The 20544-nt window shown below is 41.3% G+C and overlaps 1 protein-coding gene across 2 annotated transcripts in view; it reads right to left on the bottom strand.

The window, feature by feature from the left end:
- SLC24A4 (solute carrier family 24 member 4) overlaps positions 1 to 19193 on the bottom strand; it is a 108858-nt gene extending 89665 nt beyond the window's left edge. For both annotated transcript variants that reach the window (XM_076345318.1, XM_076345320.1), the window contains exons 1-3: positions 19138 to 19193; positions 18255 to 18509; positions 15679 to 15789 (exon numbers count right to left, since the gene is read on the bottom strand). In XM_076345318.1, the coding sequence (XP_076201433.1) occupies positions 15679 to 15789; positions 18255 to 18509; positions 19138 to 19168 (397 nt within the window). In that variant the 5' untranslated portion in view covers positions 19169 to 19193. The remainder of the gene's footprint in view (positions 1 to 15678; positions 15790 to 18254; positions 18510 to 19137) is intronic.
- Positions 19194 to 20544: the final 1351 nt, after the last annotated feature.

Below are 20544 nucleotides of genomic sequence, written 5' to 3'. Positions count from 1 at the left end.
TAAAAGTCCACAGAAACCCAGTTTAGCATGTTCCACCTGTACTGATTTAAACACTCTTCTTGAACAGCAACAATAATAGTTTTGAAATGTCCTTTCCCTTGGCTCCCCTCCTTCCTCCTACTTACCTATACGGACTCTAATCATTTTGATGACACAGGGATATTTCAGTACTTTAACAATAAAACTGATCATGTCAATTTTTTCGCTATGTAATTAGTGGAGGCAATACAAACACCTGACAGCAAACTCTGTGATTTTGTATGATTTAATATCAGAACAGAGTTTCACTGTTTAAAATGACGAATAAACTTCACAGACTGCTACATAGTCCTGCTGTGAAAGAAAAATGGTTTCACAACAAATTAAGAGAAAACTTTAAATTTTTTCTCTTTTATAAGGTGCATTAGTAACACGAATTAAGAATAATGTCTCTGAGAATGCCAAAATAAAGGATATTTCTCTCAGTGGAATTAAGATTTTAATACTTTCCCTTTGATCTGAATTACACAGTATTCTTTAAATCCAAGAGCACAAAATTCCAGACTTCCGTAAATAACCTGGAGCTTGGTAGCACAAATCTGTCAACTAACAAATCCCTCTGCATCTCTCCAAAGGCTGCATTTTTAAAGGTCATTAGATGGTCAGCTCACACACTAGCTTTACAGACCATGTAAATATAATAGACAAAGACATATGAAATCTCTATTCCCCATTTCAAGTAGCAGTGCTTCTCAAGAGTGTATCATCCCTGATGTAAGTCAGAGAACCTGCATGCAGGTCATATCTGCAGGTAATAATAGCAAGATCCTAGCTTCCACTAGATGAAGCAGTCCAATGCTGCATTTGCTGTGTAAGGAGAAGTCCTACTGATGTAAACAGCGGCTTAAAAATGGCCAGTGGGGCCACAACACTAAAGTATTCCTTTGAAGAAAAAAAACCAACTCAAAAACCTTGATTCCTGCATGAGTCTAAGTCCCCGTTTTGCCTGAACACAGGCTGAAACATGAATGATCCTTCCTGATGGATACTCAAGGCATTGGAAATGTCTCAGATCGAGAAAGGATCAACAACTTCAAATTCAGGTTAATTACATGTCTAATTTTAAAGTTGTGCATAAATGCTGTACTAAATCAGAACGTTTGCTCAAGTGAGCCAAATGAAATAATTAATTAGATCCACCGTGAGTATACTTAAAAATCTGCCCTTCAAACTGATGCGAATGCACTGTAGTATGGGGTATTGTAACAAACTTCCCATTCTAGACAGCTTTGTCCTGAGGCAAAAATGGTCCCCTCTCCAGGGACTGCTGTTTGCGTGCTAGTACCTCAACTGCAAAACGCCATTCCATAGTCCCTGTTTCCAAAAAGTGGACAAAAAAAAAAAAAGATGTCAATTAAATGAAAAATTAATCCAAACACGAAAAGTAAATAAATACAAACCTTTAAATCTAGCCACATATTTAGACTAACTTTGAGAGATAGGACTATTTCTGTAATACTGAAGTGCAACCATGTTTGTGTGGGTCATTTCACTTTAGCTGAGATGTCACTCCAGCCTGTCCTCAACACTATGTGGGAGGTTTACACTAATCAGCTTTTTCTGAAGTTTAAATTCTAGCATCACATCAATAGCTGTTATACAACATCAAGAAATATGAGCTGTGCTGATTCATGAAGGCCAACCTGGTCCTATTTTCAAGCATCTGAATTAACAGATATTTCCCCCCATAAAATTATTTTACATCATAAAGTTAAATGCTTTAGTTAAGAACAAATAAATACATGATGCATCATGCTTTAAAAAGTCAGAGCTATTTTACAGTTAGCATTAACTTTTGGTAAGCTGGGGTGGGGGGTGGGGGCGAACAGGATGTGGGACCAAAGAAAAGAGGATTTTAGAGGATTTTTATGATCAATTAATACCTCACAACAGTATGATTTTTCTCACAACTTTAATTATGTGTTTCTATCTTCATATATTGGACAGTGAATGTTTTCCCAAAAGGGAGAAAAAGCACACTCCTTTCCTGAGTTTGTTTCAAAGAAAATCAAATGATCTGAATTATTTTCTCATAAAACATAGACCATACAGCTCAACAGCTAGTAAAGCCAAATTTCTACTCTTGGTTTTTGTTATTTTGCAGTGGTAAAGCTGCCTGGCACTCATAGCAGCATCTGAAGGAACACCCACGGAATTTAAGCCTTTTAAATTCTTCGAAAATCTTTCAGCTAACAGAATTTTTCTCTAAAGCAAAAAGAAAAAAGGAAAAAGCACACATGTATTCACATATCAGACTTCAGGAAGAATCAAAACATAGTGTAACTCTGGTTAATCTCATAATTGCAAGAGGCTTTTATCCATGGCTGTTAAATAATACGATCCAAGTTGCCTCTCCAAGATTAAGTGTATAAAGCCAGTGTGCAACTAAAATAGCAAGTCACTGCTAAATAAAGTATGCTACACCATTTACAAAAAGAAGAGAAAGATCATTTTTAGTAATTACCTTTGTAAAAGAATTACTGTTGTTTCCTTAACACACAAATATATTTACTAGAAGAATATAAATGCATTCATTGGGAACATAATGACTGTAAAACTTTCAATTTTTACTCCTGTAAATGCCTAATCTGATACACTATTCTAAAACAAGCAATCCATTTGTTTTTCCCATATTAAAGATAAAGTTTACGTGCAGAAAAGGAGGAAAGGTATTTTTGCAGAGGAAAAAAAGAAATAATCAGAGCAATGAACTGAATAATCTGAGGGTAAGAAACAGGTGCCTCACTGACAAGCTACACCACATTTATACTCACTCTAAATCAGAATTTATACTGTGGCACCTAAGCAGGTGCAAATCTACCATTGGGAAAGCCAGGATCATCTTCGTCTTCTATGGAGAACAAGGCTTACTATTATAAAGATGCTTTTCATGTTCAGAGCCCAATCTAACTGGATAATATCTGTAGAAGGGATAAAGGAATCCAGACTCACCACCAGTGTTCAATTAATTTTTTACTCCCTGGGGAAAAAAAAAAAAAAATATTTTTTGTGGAGTGAAGGACTATAGGGGAAAATCACAAAGGGCAGTCACTGCTGCAGCCATAGCTACAATTGAGCTAGAATTGTACAGCCCTGTACATTTCATGTCAAGGCACAGAACTACTGAACACAACCTTCAGCTACTACATTCAAATAGTCATTAAAACAAAAGACAAACATTATCTGTAACTTACAAAAAGAGAAGCAAGATTTTGTTGCAAAAACTCCAAACAAGATGAATAAAAAACTCTCTCCACTTAGCACAGTGACTGAACTTAGTTTTCTATACAAAACAGATGATAATCTGTTTTTTCTAATAATGATGAAGATGTCAGTTTGAGGTCATGTCTGTAGGCACTCCAGAATCATGAGATATCACCCTCTACTACAGCCTGAGCACAGTGAGATGTCACAGGGCTAAGTGCCTTAGCACAGACAGGCACACAGCCAATGTTGTCCAACATAGCCATTTTCCACCCTACACTTTGGATACAGGAGGTCCTCATCTCTTCCACAAGTTATCAGATGTGCTGCCCCTCTCAGCTGAAAACCCTTTGGAGATGGACAGAATTGACCCACAGACCAGTTGGGCTCCTGTCAAAAAGTATCTGGCAGAGGTGCAATCTCTCTTCCTCAGAGCTGCACAGCAGTGCTCAACTCTAAGAGTCCAGTCTGGAGTCAGCAATGTGGTAGGACCCAAATATTTGGAATCAGTTACTGGATGGAAGGGAAGAATTTTAGTTGTGAAGATGAAAATTTTATTCATCAAGAAGCATATAGTACATGCATCACTATTACCATCCCATCTGCAATCTCATCCCAGAAGAACAGAAATGCTAGTGGCATGTGTATAGCATTCAACCCTGCAGGGGCTGGAATGGGGGAGAACACTGAATTTTGAAAGTGTCCAACAAAACCAAAAGACTCTGCAAATAATTTCATGCATTCCACCAAATCTGACCAATTTCAAAAGCCACTGTGCTTATAGAAACATAGTACTTTTTAAGACCTTGAAGTGCTTGAATGATCAGGGCAACTGTCCTTTTTCAATGTAACATCTCTCTTACCTGCACAAATTGGTCTTGTACCTACATCTATGGGTACAAACTGGTGAAACAGTTTCTAAGTAAAGAGAATTTCACAAGTAGTTATTTAGCAGAGACTTAATTATTCTTTAGCCAGTCTGCAATTTTTTCTTGAAAGCAAATTTGAGTCTGGAGTGCAAAATGGATATCATGATTGTTTCATAAAGTTAGCAATACTCCTTTCAACGTAAGCAATTTGTGCTAGTTTTGCTACCTCCAAGACTACATGAAGAATAGTATTATTTCTACTGCCAAAACCCCCTAACACATTAGAAAATAAAACTCTGAGTTGGGTGGGACCGGACTCTGTGCTATGCAGAATATAACATTGAACCAAGTTGACTAATTTCCCTTTACCGGTCTGTTGTCTTTCAGAGAAAGCAGCCCAGCTCCAATCTTTAATTACCTAAGTAGTACTTACTAAACTTAGTTGCCCTGAATATCCACAGATTAAAGCAGTTCTGGAGATGATCCCAGATAGTCTTTCCAAGTAAGAACTCTCCCATCAGGTGCTGTTACTAATCAATCCTGGACAACCGAATAACTATAGTAAACCCATAGAGAATTAAAAAACGTAATTGATTAACTTCAAATCTGAAGTACTTGTTCCGCACTCAAAAGTCAGTTACAGCCAAGACAAAGCCTCCCCTCACTCCCCCCGCCCCCCAATCAAATTAAAAAAAAAACAAATATTCAAAAACCTTTGAGTCAGGCACAAGCACAGGTTTGCTCACACATGAGAAAATACTGCTGAACTCTTTCTTTCCTTTTTCAGCCTGGAAGCAACAAGAGGTGTTCATTTTATTCCTGGTATGGCAAAGGAATGTTGGTATTTTATACAGTCCCTCTCACACAGTGGTCCCAAAAAAAAAAAACATTCCCCAGTGGTAGAACCATCACGACAGCAGAGACCCACAACTTCCCTAGTCACAGTTTTTCATCTCCATTCTCTGTGGATAGCAGCTGGCCCACAGATGGGCCAGCCAGGCATCTCCTCACCCCCTTGTGGGAGCAACTAAAAAGATCTATACGTTCCAAGGTTCCTCCATTGGTCCTTCTCCCTCTAAGTGAAGGGGAAGGAGAAATTATAATTGCTCTGTAATGTAGCATTCAGCTACCTGGTATAACTGGCTGGAAGTGGTAACCACTTTACTTCCTAGAGGCAAGCTGGATACTTCGCTTGCCAACCTTTAAGTATCACCGTAAATCAAAAACATTCAGCATACTGAAGCAGTTCTGGGCATATCCTTATCCCATTTATACTAGTAACTAGTCTTGGTGCCCGATGTTAGGCTTTGTAAAAACATACAACAGGGGAAAAAACACCTCTGTTGTGAAAAGTTACATTTCTCATGAAAAAAGCAGAATAAAAGAGTCAAGTCATTATGAGCTGATCAGGAAGGAGAACAGAGAGGTGATGGTGGTAGCAGCAACAGTTCCAGGCTCAATGAACTTAGTATGGCTACAATTTATGATTAAGAGGGCAAAAAATGCAGCTTAGCTACTGACCCTCTCTGCAAACTTCAGGCAAGTCACTTTGCTTTTTTCAGTCTTCTTTTTCCTTTGCCTTGTCCATTTCCATTAGGCGCTGTTAGGGACTGTGACTGCATCTCATAACAAGGACAGACAACACTATAGCTCTATAGGGACCCTCCTCTTCTCCCTCCACCCTCAACTGCCGAAGCCTCTGTGCACAACTGAAACAGGACTAATTAATATGCTAGCTCTGACTTCTTCCCTGTCTAGCCAATCCTGGCTAGCCGATCTCCTGAGAGCACCATGATACTCATGGCTCATGAAGTGAGATTCAAAAAAGGAGAGAATTATAATATTCCAGATAGTTTCTTTCACGTACTAATCTGCAAGGGGCTACATAAAAATAACAAGAAAAGGCAAACGGACATTGGAAACTCATCTCAAAGTTTCAGTGCAGGTAAAGGAGCAGACAAAGGCTAGCAGCAACAGGGAAGGGGAAGGCTTGTGAAAGGCTTAAGAAGGTAAGAAAAAGCCTTACAATTTTAGGCAATAGTAGCCAAAGATCCTGTGGAGCAATTTAAAGAAGCATCACATAATCAGGCAAAGAATGCAACCTTCACAAAGGCATGAAAAGTATTTAAAGGAGAGAAGATTCTCACCAAAGAACTAAACCAGAAACAGCATCTTGGCATCTAGCAACAAATCTGTAGGGCAGAACCTCAGCTGCTGTAACTGTCACAGCTGTAGTGACATAGTGGAGTTAAGGCAGTGTACACCAGCATGGATATGCTCCTAGAAGCACTAAAGAACAAAAGCCTCTCTCTTCAAGAGTCTATGTTTTGGGCTACGAACTCACAAAATTCAAAGCACATGCTGATTCACAGTAAATGAAAAAAAAAAAAAAACCAAACCAAACCCAACTATTTTCCCCATTTCAGTCTCTTTGAACTTCTAAACATAAATTTCATCCATTTTAACTTTACCATTCCCAAAGTTTAAATGTTTCCCACCATCTGTGAATATTTACATCTTGCTATTCAAAGGTTTAAATACCTCTGTGCAATAGATCCAGTCATATTACCTCCAACCCACTGAACAAGCGAGTGCATCATATGCAGGGGAAAAATAATTCATCAGGTTTTGGCAATCTCTGAGAATAGTCCAACAAGCAAGTATGTATGGAAACTGAACTGGCAGAGTCTAAATTATCTTCTTGCTCGCAGGAAGGCACATTTGCCATTGTTACCCACTATGGGTAGAGAATGTCACTCTCAAGGTAATGCAGCACCTGTCATTAACATTAAACCATTAATTTAATGTTGCAAAAAAGGAAACAATTGAACAAGCACATATACATGTAGTCTGCGTTCTACCTGAAGTGTCTGCTCTGCTCTACTTCAACTTATCAGTAGAGTCCCAGAAGGAATGAATTTAACTCAGTTTCTAAGGCTGTTACATTTTCTATTATAATGTCATCAATGTCTGTCAACTTCAAACCATCACTCTTTATTGCCAGAAGGTCTTGCCTTCCTGTAGAACAGGAGTGATGCCAGTTTAATTGTGAACAGGTTCATGGAATATTTTCAGCCTGCTAGGTGGATAACCACATCTATTCTGTAAAAAGTCATTGGTGTTAATGAATACAGTAATAGATATGTAAAATAAAATTTTGTAACTTCTGAGAAAATAATTTAATTATGAGGGTTCTTATCAGAAATATTAGTAGAACAAAGTTTAAAATTAATTTACTGTAATGAAATTGCATACTGTGCCTAAGTGTATTTTTAAATCAGTCATTTTGACCCTCAAAACAAACAGTGAGATTCAGAGACAGAGTTGAGGCTCAGGAGGGTCTGCTTTTGGTGAAGCTTTCTAAACTGCTTTATATCTAGATGGTGTCATTAGTACAAGCTCTGAAGATGTTCTTCATTGATACCCAATCCATGCTAAAAAAAAAAAAGGTAAAAAATAAATAAAAAAATGGATATAAATTGTGAATGCTTCCAGTTTTACGTGCCAAACACAAGGCTAAAAGGTAGCCCTTTTGTAACTTAAGTCCTTTTTAGAGACTCCCTTTGCTTTTAATCCTAGATTCCTTGCCCAACCAAAACCAAACCTCTCACCGCATTTTGATTTTTCATACCTCTTATCACTTTCTCTGCTTACTACTTCCGAGGGCCTGCCTCCTTGCCCTGCTATTCCCAGGATTCTCCCATGGTTCATTAGCCAAATTCAGCCTCCTCCCACTCATGTCTTTGTGTCCCTTTCACCTATCCTCCAACTCCAGGCTCCATGACTGGATAATCTTAGTCTTTCTACCACCCAATTCCAACCCCCAAGTTTCTCCATCCCTCTTGCAGCTTCTGGTGACCGTTTTCTACCTCCAGGTGCTTTTCACAATCTACTTCCCTGCAGCCCAGTTCTGTGCTTGCCCAGTTTTGCCTGAATCCTCCACATTGGTAGTCCAAGTTATGGACTGATGAGACACTGAGAGCATGGAGATGAAGTAATGAATGCAGAGTTTTAACATCTATCAAACAATCCAGTACCTCAAAGACTCTGTCCTAGGCCGACCCCAAGAGCATGGACTAATGCTCACAGACTGATTTACAATTCAACCCGCTTCCTACAACAGTAAAGTGAGGCATGGTAACAATTGTGCATGATACAAAGCAAGACAGCAGTATTTTTTGTCTCAACTGCAGTGCATGGTGACATGTCACAGACAAGAAGGTAAAAAGCAAGGAGTGAAAATGAAATTGCCATGGATAAGGATGGGTAAATTTAAACACAGCTTTTATATCAACAGCACAATTTTCTGAGTGGAAAATGGAGCAGATTTCACACAAAAAGGTCTATCTGCGTGGTCATACTAGTGAAGAACAGATCTAAATACCCACACATTATGCCACATTAAGAGTGAGACAGCAATACCATGGAGATCTGCATGCCCAAGTCTCATTAACTTTGATTATGAAATCCCCAGTTCAGGATTTCAAATATGTCCCGAGTGAAGTGTAATTCATCTGGTTTCCATACCAGATCACAGGAAAACTCAGGTTGGATGGAACCTCAGGAGGTCATATTAGTCCAAATTTCTGGACTAATAAGTCATCTTTGCAGGAGCCTAGATCAGGACTGAGGTATCTGGATTTGATTCTTTGTTCTACCACGTATTTCCCCTTTGACCTCAGGTCACTAATTTACATAGCTGCTGTCTGTCTGCAGTCACAGAAAAAGAGATGTTGCATTATTACTACATTAACATTTGAGAAATGCTCTAGGTATTGTGGTTTGAAATATAGGCAATCAGACATCTAAATATTAGAGCTGGGCTAATACGGGAAACTTTAGATCTTAGCCTAGCACTCCAGAGCATTCAACCTGGGTATTTTGTTCCATTCAAAGAAAGTAAGGGCCTGTGTCCACAGATGTTAAATTTGGTTCTGAAGTTGCTACATTTTAGAAATTCTGATTTTTGTTTCAAGCCTGCTTCTTGGTTTCAGAGCAAAGACTTGGCATGTAAAAGTCCTTATCCACAGTGTGCTTCAACTGGACCAAAACCAACTGTAAATAAATCTGAGTCATATGAAATAAAGATTATATCAAGTAACATTTTTATTAGGTTTAAGAACATACAGTAGTATATTAAATAATATTTCTTTTTGTTTCATTTGCCCTTGTTTACTACATCTCTAAACGGCATTTTAGTCAGACACTTATTTACTGTGTGTTAAACTACTTCCTGCAAACTTGGCACCTAGACCTGGGGAAATGGATAAATTACCCTGGAGTTCGTTTTCTGTTCTCAGCTCTCCAGGGGATGCCACTGTCAGGTTGAGCCAAAGCACAGAGAGATGTTTGTCTCATTTCTTTCTACTATTTTGGATGCCAGTATTAATACACTGCTGGAAAATGAACAGCTCAGAGAGAAGGTTGGTTATTTTTTAAATTCTAGCTTCAAACAAAGCACATTTCCTAAACCGGTTCACAAAAAAATAAACAAAACACTTCTTCCAATTAACTTCAATGACATCTACCTGCCAACCCTTTTAATATCCACATCAATAAGCCAGGCAAAGAGTGTCAGAAGTTCAACCTAAACCTAGGTATGAATTCTGGTTAGGAGACCTTGGGAGCCACACAAGAAAAACTTGCCATTAAATGTTTGTCGTTTGTCCTCAACTAGTTCACTAAAAGTGGTTTTAAATTGTCACACATCTCCCCCTGGAAACAGAGACCATCCAAGTGAGATCACAATGAATAAAGTTCAGTGCTCAGCATCTACAGGGACAAGAGTAAGTCCAGAGACACTGGGGGGGTGGCGAACAACCCAAAACAAATAAAACCCCACAAGCATATGACAAGTAGCTACAGAAATAAGCTACATGCTAGTTGGTTAGTAAGTCTTTTCACTACATAAATATGTGCATCTGTGCATATATACACACACACATTTGCTGGACGCTGCACCTATATGTTATGTGAATACCATATGCATAAAGCAACTAAGAATTTTTTTTTTAAACCTTTCCTCATTTTCATTTCCTTTTAGACCGATGCAAGAATAGGATATTTAAGGCTGGTAAATTTCCTGGTCTTTGAGGGCATAAGACATTGGAGTAAAGAAACATTTTAAATCAAAATGTATGCACTATCAATAAATCTATCATACTACAACAGTTGCACATTTTCTATGCATCAAGGCAGAGAGCAAGTCTGACTAAAAAGCTAGTGGGGAATATTTGCAAATAACACAGTTATTGTCTGTATTACCTCAATGAGACCATGGTCTTTCTGTGCCAGGTACTGTATGAATGCATAGGAAGAGAACCTGCAGGTTGTGCTGAGCTTACCAATTTAGACTGTTCGTGAAACAAAGGGTTACACTGAAATGATTAATACCACCTCCTTAAAAGTGGGGGTATAAGGCATTTATCCCTGCTACAAAATGGAATTTTGATCTAGGAAAGATCATGAGCACATTGTTTAAAAGAAAGACATATTATCACATTGTTTAAAAAGAATATACATCAGCACAAAATGACATATTCCACCAGCAACAGAAGTATGTTGAGACCAGCATTTATTACACAAAGTTTATGATCTTATATATTAAGGTGTCTATAAGGATTAAGAAAAAAAAGGATACATCAATGCAGCATATTGAGAATGATGCATTTAACTAAGCACTACATTTGTTAAACAAAATTGATGGAAATCAATGCTTCCTATAGCATCTTTACCACAAATGTACAAGAAATAGCTTTTTCTATCATTTTGGAAAATTACTTTGAAGAGTCAGTCCTGTCTCCTCCAGTCAGTGAGAACACCATCATTGATTTTTGTAGAAAAAGTAACAGGCTCTTGTACTCTCTATAGTATGTTAACAAAACTGTCTAAGACTTCTGTAGTTTCTCTACAATGCATCACATCCTACATGAGTCCCCAAGGTTATAACTAACAGTGTAAAATATACACAGACTTAATGGCTTTTGATCCTGACTCAGAACTCAGTTATACACATGCTGCTGGGAAACACACTTTATTTCACTGTAGAGGACTGATTCTTTCTCTCTCACTGCAAGAACAGAAAGCGTTGCTACAATGTGCCTTTTAATTCTAAAGTAAAAAGGCAGCATGGCTCAGAAAGAAATGCTAACCCCTGCCTTTCCCCCAACCCCAATTCATCTTTATCTACGGATAACAATGGGAGGAGCGCACTTGAACCAAATCACCAGCTATTTAAAATCAATGTAGCTCATGAACTGTCCACGGTTGACAAACAGCTGGACAGAAAACCCCACCGACTCTCAATTTCAAGGCAGCTCACTTGACTAGTGTCAGAAGACTAATAGAAATATATTCCAATACATTTTTAATTCACAGCAAGCAGTTTAAATATTCTCTGTACTGTATACAGAGATTACTTGAAAACATTCGCAACAGAAAGGAGTCCAGATCAGTTGCTTTAACAGCCTAACACAACCCAGTGGAGTCACATGGTTAGAAACATCGCACTACCCAGTCACCCGAGCTTGTAATTGCTCTGGAAACATTACTCAGAGTTCTGGAGGACATGGAGTCATGGGAACATTTTGAAACAAGAGGCGAGCCATTGGAGCAGAGAAGCTATAAATCAGATTTGCTGGGCAGATGGCACTGCAAGCTAGCAAGCTGATGGCAGATGGAAGTGAGAGCTTGGATAAGGCAAAAAAATTGGTTGCAAACTAATGAGAGCTGTTAAGATGCTAGAGACAACTACTCTCCCTTTCTGATCTCTCTGCCTTGAGTGAGGGTCAGATCAACCCCTCCTCCCACAGAAATTTACCCAAGAAAAGTTTTCAGAGCCATAAAGAAAAGGTAGTTTGGTTTCCCTCAAAGAGGGATACCCACAGCAGTCATCCAGACAGTTACTCAATACGAAATAAGCGTAAGATTCATAATTCAAAAATCCCACTCTCTCATGAAATTTTTAAAGTCTAGAGCCTTCTACATACAATTTATAGGCCCTCCAGCCTGGCTCCAGGACAATATAAAGACCTGTATCTTTTCATGGCAGAGGAGCTTCCAACAAAGGGGAAGTTTCAAGCCAGGAAGGATCTTTAATGGAAAAATGCTACACAACACGTTAACTTTGGTGAGAATTTGGTCTTTGTCCAGACTAGAACTGAGGTTGGTTTGGTGCTCACAAATGCTCCACCTCCTTTCTGCAGCTGACCTACAGTTCCTTTGCTGCTGTTATGGGATAGATAGTATGTATTAACTCCTTATGACTGCAGAATAGTTACTATCAGAAAAAATGTGTAGCGCCTCTTAAGATATTCATGAATATCAGTCCCTCTAACCTCCAAATGTTAGAAAAACCTTTCTCCTCTAGTTTTTATATATATATATATATACACACACACACATATTTTCCTTTGTCAGAGCTTCAGGGTTCTTTTTTAAAGCTGCATTGCCAAGACTTCAAAGTTTTTTCTGTTCTGATACAATAGCCCCAGAAGCATAAATAATGTTTCCAGAAGAACACAATACAAAATGATCTACTTCAGTAAATGAGACAATCTCAGACAGTGTAGGCTATGTGAGCTGCTACCAGATAGCAGCTTCCACAAGCTTCTAACATTACTTCTAGAAGCTTATGGAGTTTTTCTCCCAAGATGTATTGCCAAGGGTGAGCCCCTTCATCACTGTCATGAACTGCAAGGATCTCATGGACTTACAAACTTCTATAGCTGCAATTTCTGACAACTGGGGATTTTTTTTTTATTTGCATGTAAGTAAGAAAAGGGGGTGAAGTGGTAAATAACTTTGTTGAAAGCCTTTGGGAAAAGGGAAGTAAAGCTGCAGACTTGTGTGGGAAGCTAATAAAGAGGGAGCACAGCAATAGCAGTGCAATGACACAAAGGATTAACAGGCTCTCAGCAATAACTTGCATTTCCCAAGGTATTATGAAGTTCTTGTATCCTAAACACACATAGAAAAACATCCACATAACATAAGAAAACTGCTATATACCATATACACACCCATGCATTTGTAGGGCCCCTAGTGCTTAAGGCAGATACAGAAATAACATAGGTAAGAATAACTACTTCTCATAAAGGAGCCTACAGAGAGCACTGTATTCATACAACACGCATACATATTAACTATCTGTTCTTAAGATTAAAAAAAAAAAGACCAGAAAAAGTCCAGCCATTTAAAGTGTTTGACAGCACATTCCTGAGATTTTCATTACATTGGGATAAGCACATGACTGAAAGCTTGCACATTCCAACTGAAAATCCACACACTCTCACCAATTTTCTATGCAGTCTTGATCAAGTCTCTTGACCTTCCCTGGGACTGCTTTCTCCAGATGTAGTCATGGTGTTACACAAGCTACACTCCCATGGAGATGAGCTATGCTACTTGCTCCTTTTTGATAGGTTTTAGGTCATTGTACCTTCTTCTCATTATAGGGCAAATCTCAATCTCTGGCTACCAGACAAGAATGGGAAATAAAAAGAAAAAAAAAAAAAAAAAAAGGCAAACCAACCCCCCCCCCCAAAAAAACAATCATGGGTTCTTACAGACCCATTCCTGTCCAACAAACATCAATTTCAGATATTTTTGAGATGCTCCCTTTACTTGCAGCTATCTTACATCTAGCCACTCTTGCAGCATCTAAATCCCCCCTTCAGCTGCAGAAGATACACAGAGATAAGCTGTACATAACTGCAGAATAACAGGAAGTGACTAAAAAATGCTACAATTGCAATCCTGTGACATATTTGATCTGTAAATCTGTGTTCTAACAGAAGAAAAACCTTTAAAAAGAAAGGCTGATTCCAGCACTGTGACTAGAAATTATTAATTTAATGCAAGTCTCATGATATTTTTCTTAAAACCTCAGCATCCTGAGGCATATTTGGGCCTCTCTTGTGTCCAGCTCTTGTGGTTACAGAGAAAAGTGCACTTCAACGACCTGAATTTCAGAAAGCACATCAAAATGACCCGACTGCATTTATTTATTCCAATTGTTCTTAAACTAATCTTACAGTTTTAGAGGAATGGAGGGAGCTGAGCTATTTGTTCTAAACATCTGGAGAAGTCAGCATTGCTCCTGGTATTGCAATTTACACATAAGCACACATTTTCCCTTGGCAATTTTATCATATCATTGTAAAAAAGTTCTCATTCATACTAAATGGAAATCCTCATCAAGAACTTTGATGGGCATCTTTCTGATCCAGCTTCTACGATTTTGTGGCCTTTGTTGGCTTGGCTCCAAGTGTACTGCCAAGTATGTGTTCAGACATGATCACATTGATGCATCCACGTATGTGGAGAAAAATGAAAGAGGGGTGGGAAAGAATAATATTTTCTGACTATTCATCAAGAATTATTAAATGTTTCCAAAGGTCATTTTTGTCTTCTTTCTTGTCTGTGAACAATTTTGACAGACAAATCAACAGCACCATAAGGTTACAGATGCTGACAACAGCAAACTAACCCATGAAGTTCTTAACAGAAGCACAGAGAAGCTCTTGGACATCAAGATGATACAGTTAAAGCTTTTGGACCCACATACTTTGCGCAGTGTTCTTCCACTCCTCCCTCAGAAGTGCATAAGCACAGTACTGATCCTCAGTCTATACAACAGGTGCCTCAGCATTACAACAAACATGTAATTTGGTGGGGGGTGGGGGGGCGGGGGAGTACTGCTCCAAACTCTTCTAGTGTCTGGGGCTGACAGTATCCCAGAACTCATGCTGTCACTGTTTGCAATAAGGCACAGACTCTGCTGTCATCAAAGAGTTGATCAAAGAGTCATATTTTAAAAAAAAAAAAAAATTCTGAACTTTAAATTAATTTGGCTAGTGCCGTTGGCAAAACGTCTCGTCTCCCACACACCGTAAACCACAGAGAGGCAAGGAGGGAGAGAAAGGAAATACACACTGGAAAGACAGATGGGAAGATTAAAGCATTGTGGACTAACACTGATATTAAAATGCGTCATCTATCCCTGCCCTCAATCAATTATTATCGCCTGGCCAGGATAGATATCCTGAAGTAAAATGGACTCCAGGGTTTCCATATTACTTACCTCATCATCCCCCTCCACACAACAAAATTCCTACTCTGAATACATAACCATTAAACTAGCAAAACATGATTAAATGTATAATGGTAATGAACACAAATTACTGTGCTCAGATGGTATCTCAAACACTGCATGTTTAGCTACCCATAGTTTCAAGAAGAGTATGCCTCATTACCAGTGCAATACACAGCATCAGGTAGATAGGAATAATCACCAAAAGAAACAAAATTAGAGAAATCAAATTGTCAGCACAAGTCTCATAATGGCCCCAAAACATTCTTATATCCGAACATTAACTTTTACCTTTGATAGATAAAGTCATGGCATTATATAGCACAATAAACCTTATTTCTACACAGAACAGTCCTGCTTTTTTTGTTTGACACTTTTATGTTTACCCTAACATATCACTGCAGCTTGGTCATGACAGCACTACGCAATACATCTCAAAAGCTTACACGACATCACAAAGTTTTCCCATCTTACCAGGCTCTGTACAGTTCTTTTCTTCATGTGTCCCATTAGGTGATGCCATCAACCTTCTATTCCTCCATGTTTCTGACAAAATGCGTCTGTCTGCAATAGTTGATTCTCGGTCTATATTAAATAGAAAGAGGTTATGCCCGCTGTCACTAGTTTTTTCCTGCATCATCTTAACTGGACTATACGCCCCCACTAGCGAGGAGCATGGACAGACCATGAGTATGTGAATGCAGCAAAATTGAGGTGTGACTGGGGCACATGCCAACATACGTATGTTAGGTGCTCCTAGCTACAAAGGGTGAAACTAGCTATGAAGGTGCAGCATCAGAGCTGTTAGCATGTTCTGGCTATGACCCACAGCTAGAATACCTGGCTGTGACCCACAACGGGAAAATATTCTGCAGCAAGCAAATGCTGAAGCCTGCACCTGTGAAACTCAACACTTAGCAGTTCCTATGGATGAAACCGGCCCAGCTATGCTGACATGAGCAACAATCACACTTCCATTTAGTCATCTGCACTTGCACATATTACATTACTGATTTCTCAGAAAAATAAAAACGCATAGGTACATGTTCCAGTTACATTTTGGTTTATTCTGAGTCTAGGGGCTGATCTTTTCAGTGTTGGGTATACTTGATAATATCAATCTCTGCATAACTTGTCAAAGAAAATGGAAAATAACTGTACTGCAAATCCCCACGTCTTAAGAAAAAACAAACTTCTTGAGAAGTCAATGGAGCTTTTGCCTAAACTCGCATTCCAGAAGCATTCTCAATGGAACTTGCTGAACAGAGTACAGAAGGACCACTTGTGATAATGCAGGGTATGCAATTATAATAATCAAAGGAAGAATAGAACCTCTTAATTAAATCACTTCCATCTCAACCTTATCCATTTCAAATGAACATATTATAATAACAAAAATTCTTCCACGGCTGATCTTAGAGTTTATATTCAGTCATCATGTAATGCTTGTGCTTTGTTACAGTGACTCTTGCAAAAAAATCTAGCTTGGAAGTTAGCTTGGCTAGAGTATTTGCTAAAATACTCTGATGCCACAATTATAAGAAACATAGAGAACAGATGGTCAGTGTTTATGGATACAATATACTGTAAATTAGCCAGCTGAAAAAAACCTACCTGATGCAGCATACCATCAAAAATTAGGTTATGAGGGATTTAGTTGATAACCCAGGAGATTAAAAACTTTCATTAGTCATGACATTTTTCATGTAAACCTAAAAAAGTTCTGGAAAACTGTTATCTGCAACAAAAAAAAACCCCTCAAACTATGTAAACATAATCATATCCCAATTACTGGTTTGTGAAAGCAAGTAAGTTTATGAAAATAAATAGCTGGTGCAAGGCGGGGGCAAGCATAAGCATGACAAACAGTTCTAAATAAAGAAAGCAACGGTATACTCTAAAACCACAATTAAAAAAAAGTTGAAAGTTCTAAGATGAGCAATATGCTAATATGGTCTAGGACACTGAATTCTTATATATCTAGGATGGCAACAAGCTATCCATGATATATCTCAAACACTGCAGGCAATAATTTAAGCACAAGAGCACTAGGAAGTATGACAAGTTCCACCAGATTTTTGTTCCCTAAAGCACACATTTTAACTTCAGCTTTAATTTAAGCAGATGACCCATCCTAATTCTGCTGAAATCTGATTTTCTTATATTAAATGTGGATGTAGGATCTGGGCTTAGTTTGATTCTATTCTTAAATCCTCAAGGACTGTTGGCAGTCCTACCTAGAGACCCATGTGCTATCCCAGCAACCTTAGACTTCGTATCTGAGGGATGCAAAGCATACTGCAGGAAGATGGCCTGAAGCTGCACACTTACAGCCCAAACTGTGCCAGCAGGTGGGGAAAAAAAAATGAATGGGAATGATATAATTAATTATAAATGCATCAGTTTACCAACACGGCACTTGTACAAAGGATGCAACAGACTCTCTCTGTAAAACATTAGATTAGCACTGTTCCTTGCCTAAAATACAGAATTTTCTGTTAAACCCACACTGTAATTTGGGGGAGGGAGGGAAATGATGGAGAAAAGAAGCAATTGTAGCTGATGGAGGTTTACAACCTAAGGATAAAAATGAAAGGTGACCCGAAGTTGCAGAGGGGACCACAAGCGGCTGGAGAGGATTCAGCTCTGATACAGCGGCAGGGGGGGAAACTACTTCAGGGCCGTTCCCCGGCACGCAGCTGCCCCATGTCTCCCCTTCGATTCGCGACCTGAAGCCCTCCGAGAGGCACGGCGGGCCGTCGCCGCGGCGGGCTCGGTGCTGGGAAGCCCTTGGCCACCAGGCGCCATCGACGCCGCTGCCTCCCCTCCCCGGGGCTGCTGCCACGCACCTGGCCGTCGCGGGGGTTTCTCTTGAGGAACGCGCGCTGCTCCCCCACCTCGCCCGCCCACAGGGGTATTTCCACTGAGAAACTCAAAACGGGAACAGCCGCGGACGCTTGACCCCGCCAACCCCCGGCTGCCCCCGGGCCGCTCCAGCCGCCCTCCCGGCCCTGCCGGGGTCCGCCGGTCCCGCCGCCACAGTCACTCACCCAGTCTGGAGAGCAGGCTGGACATGCACCAGACGAAGAAGAGGATGGCGCAGATGAAGCCCAGCTGCTGCAGCAGCATCTCCCGCCTCTTGCGAACTTTCCTCAGCACAAGCAGCACGGTCTTCGGGGAGGCGAGCGGCGTCTCGTCCAGCTCCATCGGAGCAAGCGTGGGCGCCGAGGGGGCGGCCAGCAGGTCGGTCGGAGAGCGAGGATCACTCCCGGAGGCTTCCCGCAGACGGCTCCATGTCCGGCGGGCTGCAGCGCGGAGAGAAGCCAATGCCTAAGGCCTCAGGTCGGCGGCAGCGAAGCAGAGAGGCAGGTGGAGGCGGGCGGGAGCGCGGGGAAGACAGCGGCGGTAGACCGGAGAGGGGGGAGGGCGAGGCGTCGCTCTCAGGGGCCGGGCTGAGCCCCGCGCCCCACACGCACCATGGCCGGCGGCGGAGGAAGCGGCGCGGCGGCGCCCCGCGCTCCTCTGGTAGCGGCCGCCCCGCAGCGTGCCGCGGGCTGCGAGTCAGCACCGAGGGACGGCGGCATCCATGCGGCTCCCTGACCGCCGCGGCCAAGTTTAAAGTTTACCCCTTTCCTCCCTCCCTCCCGCCGCCGCCAGCTGTTGGCGGCAGGTGGGCGTAACAGCCGCCGCCGCGGGAGTAGCTGGCCCCTTGGCTCTGAGCGCGGCGCCGAGCGACCAGTCAGCCCCGGCGGGCGGCCGCTCCCCTGAGCGCCCGGCCCGGCCCTCTTCTCCCCGCCCCTCTCTCGCAACTTTCTGGGTGCTCCTCTGGCACCCATGGCAACGCGCGTGTACCCTCCCCTCCCCCACCTCTTGGTGGGGGGACGGAATTAACTGGCTAAATTAATCCTTTCCCCTAAACGGCGCAGGAATTACCCGCTCTCGGTGTCGCGTTTGGCGGGGCCATCCGTGCGAGGAGGGGAGCGGGCAGCGGCAAGTGCCGCGGCGCCGAGGTGCGGGCCGGGGGCAGGGCTGGCGGTGCCTGAGGTGCGGTGGCCGTTGGGGAGGTGGGAGGACAGGGCTCGGCTCGCGCTGCATGAGGGGCGAGGGCGGTCGTCGGAGCGGGGCGAAGGGGCGGGCAGGGGCCGGCGGCAGCGGGGCTGTGGAGGGAGAGTGCCGGGGTGCCGCGGTGAGAGGCGGGCCGGGTATTGATGGCGTCTGGGTTCTTCCACCTGTCTCTAGGAGATGAGTTTCACGATGGACTTCCACGGGGGGAAGTGGCACTTCTCCGATCCCTGCTCTACGTAGTTTGCACTGTAACGAACGTGTGGTGTTTAGGATGACAAAGGGAATGACACATTTTGTGAAACAGCAGTTAGTTTCAGACTGTCCCAAAGCAGATTTTTTTTTTTTTTTTTTTTTTACTAAAATTTGGTATTTACGTTAATTAAGTGGTTACTGTTAGCCAACGAGAACAGTTCTGGAAACTTCCTACAACAGCACAGGCATTGGTTCTGTATTCCTTCCAGGTATCCAGAAACGCTGTGCGTGTCAGGGAGCCCACAAAATGGGATTAACTCATCTGATCTCTTCGATACAGCATTTGGTTTACAATGGAAGGCCTTTCAGGTGATTCGCTCTGGATCTCTGTCCTTGTACTTCAGAACATACAACGCTTCATATCTGCCATTGTTTCTAATGGTGTCATAATTATAATGCAAATATCCTAGCCTATAAAAGCAAACCTTTACAAATAAAATATCACTAATCCTCTGTGTTTTCCCATCTTTGTGCAAACGTGTTTTTTTCTCATGTTTATGAATTATATCCACTATAGTGAGATGCGGCAGCACGGTGCTCAGGGTGCTCTGGTACACACCACATGTGAAATTACTCTAGATTCATGCTGAAGGCTGCCCAGTTGTCTCAAGTGCAAAAGGGGTTACTCAAGCCGGAGAACCAAAGAGAAGCAGTTGTGTTAACTTTGTTGCTTGCTTGCACGCACATAGGTACAGAAATTTGTGTGCCTTAACTGGTCAAGCTCCAGGGGCACCTAGGCTCTGATGGTCCTTTGACTTTCTGATTTACATTAAAGCAGGAAAACAGCTGCATGTTAGAAGAATGGCACTAAGACACACCCGTCTCCTCTCTCATTCCCTTTATAGCTGCTGAGAGAGGAAAAGTAACTCTGAAAGCCCTTGCCTACTACAAAAAGGTAATAGAGATTACAAGTCAGCTTATGTCCCTTTATTTCTTTCCATGGCCACGTAGGAAATCTCACAGTTGAACCCAGAATGATGAAGGCCAGCCCTGACCGAAAGAACTTACAGGCTAATTAGATGC

This window comes from Aptenodytes patagonicus, chromosome 7, assembly GCF_965638725.1.
Source record: "Aptenodytes patagonicus chromosome 7, bAptPat1.pri.cur, whole genome shotgun sequence".
NCBI classification, from domain to species: domain Eukaryota; kingdom Metazoa; phylum Chordata; class Aves; order Sphenisciformes; family Spheniscidae; genus Aptenodytes; species Aptenodytes patagonicus.
Note: the sequence above shows the minus strand (reverse complement) of the source record. Positions and strands in the feature narration are given on the sequence as shown.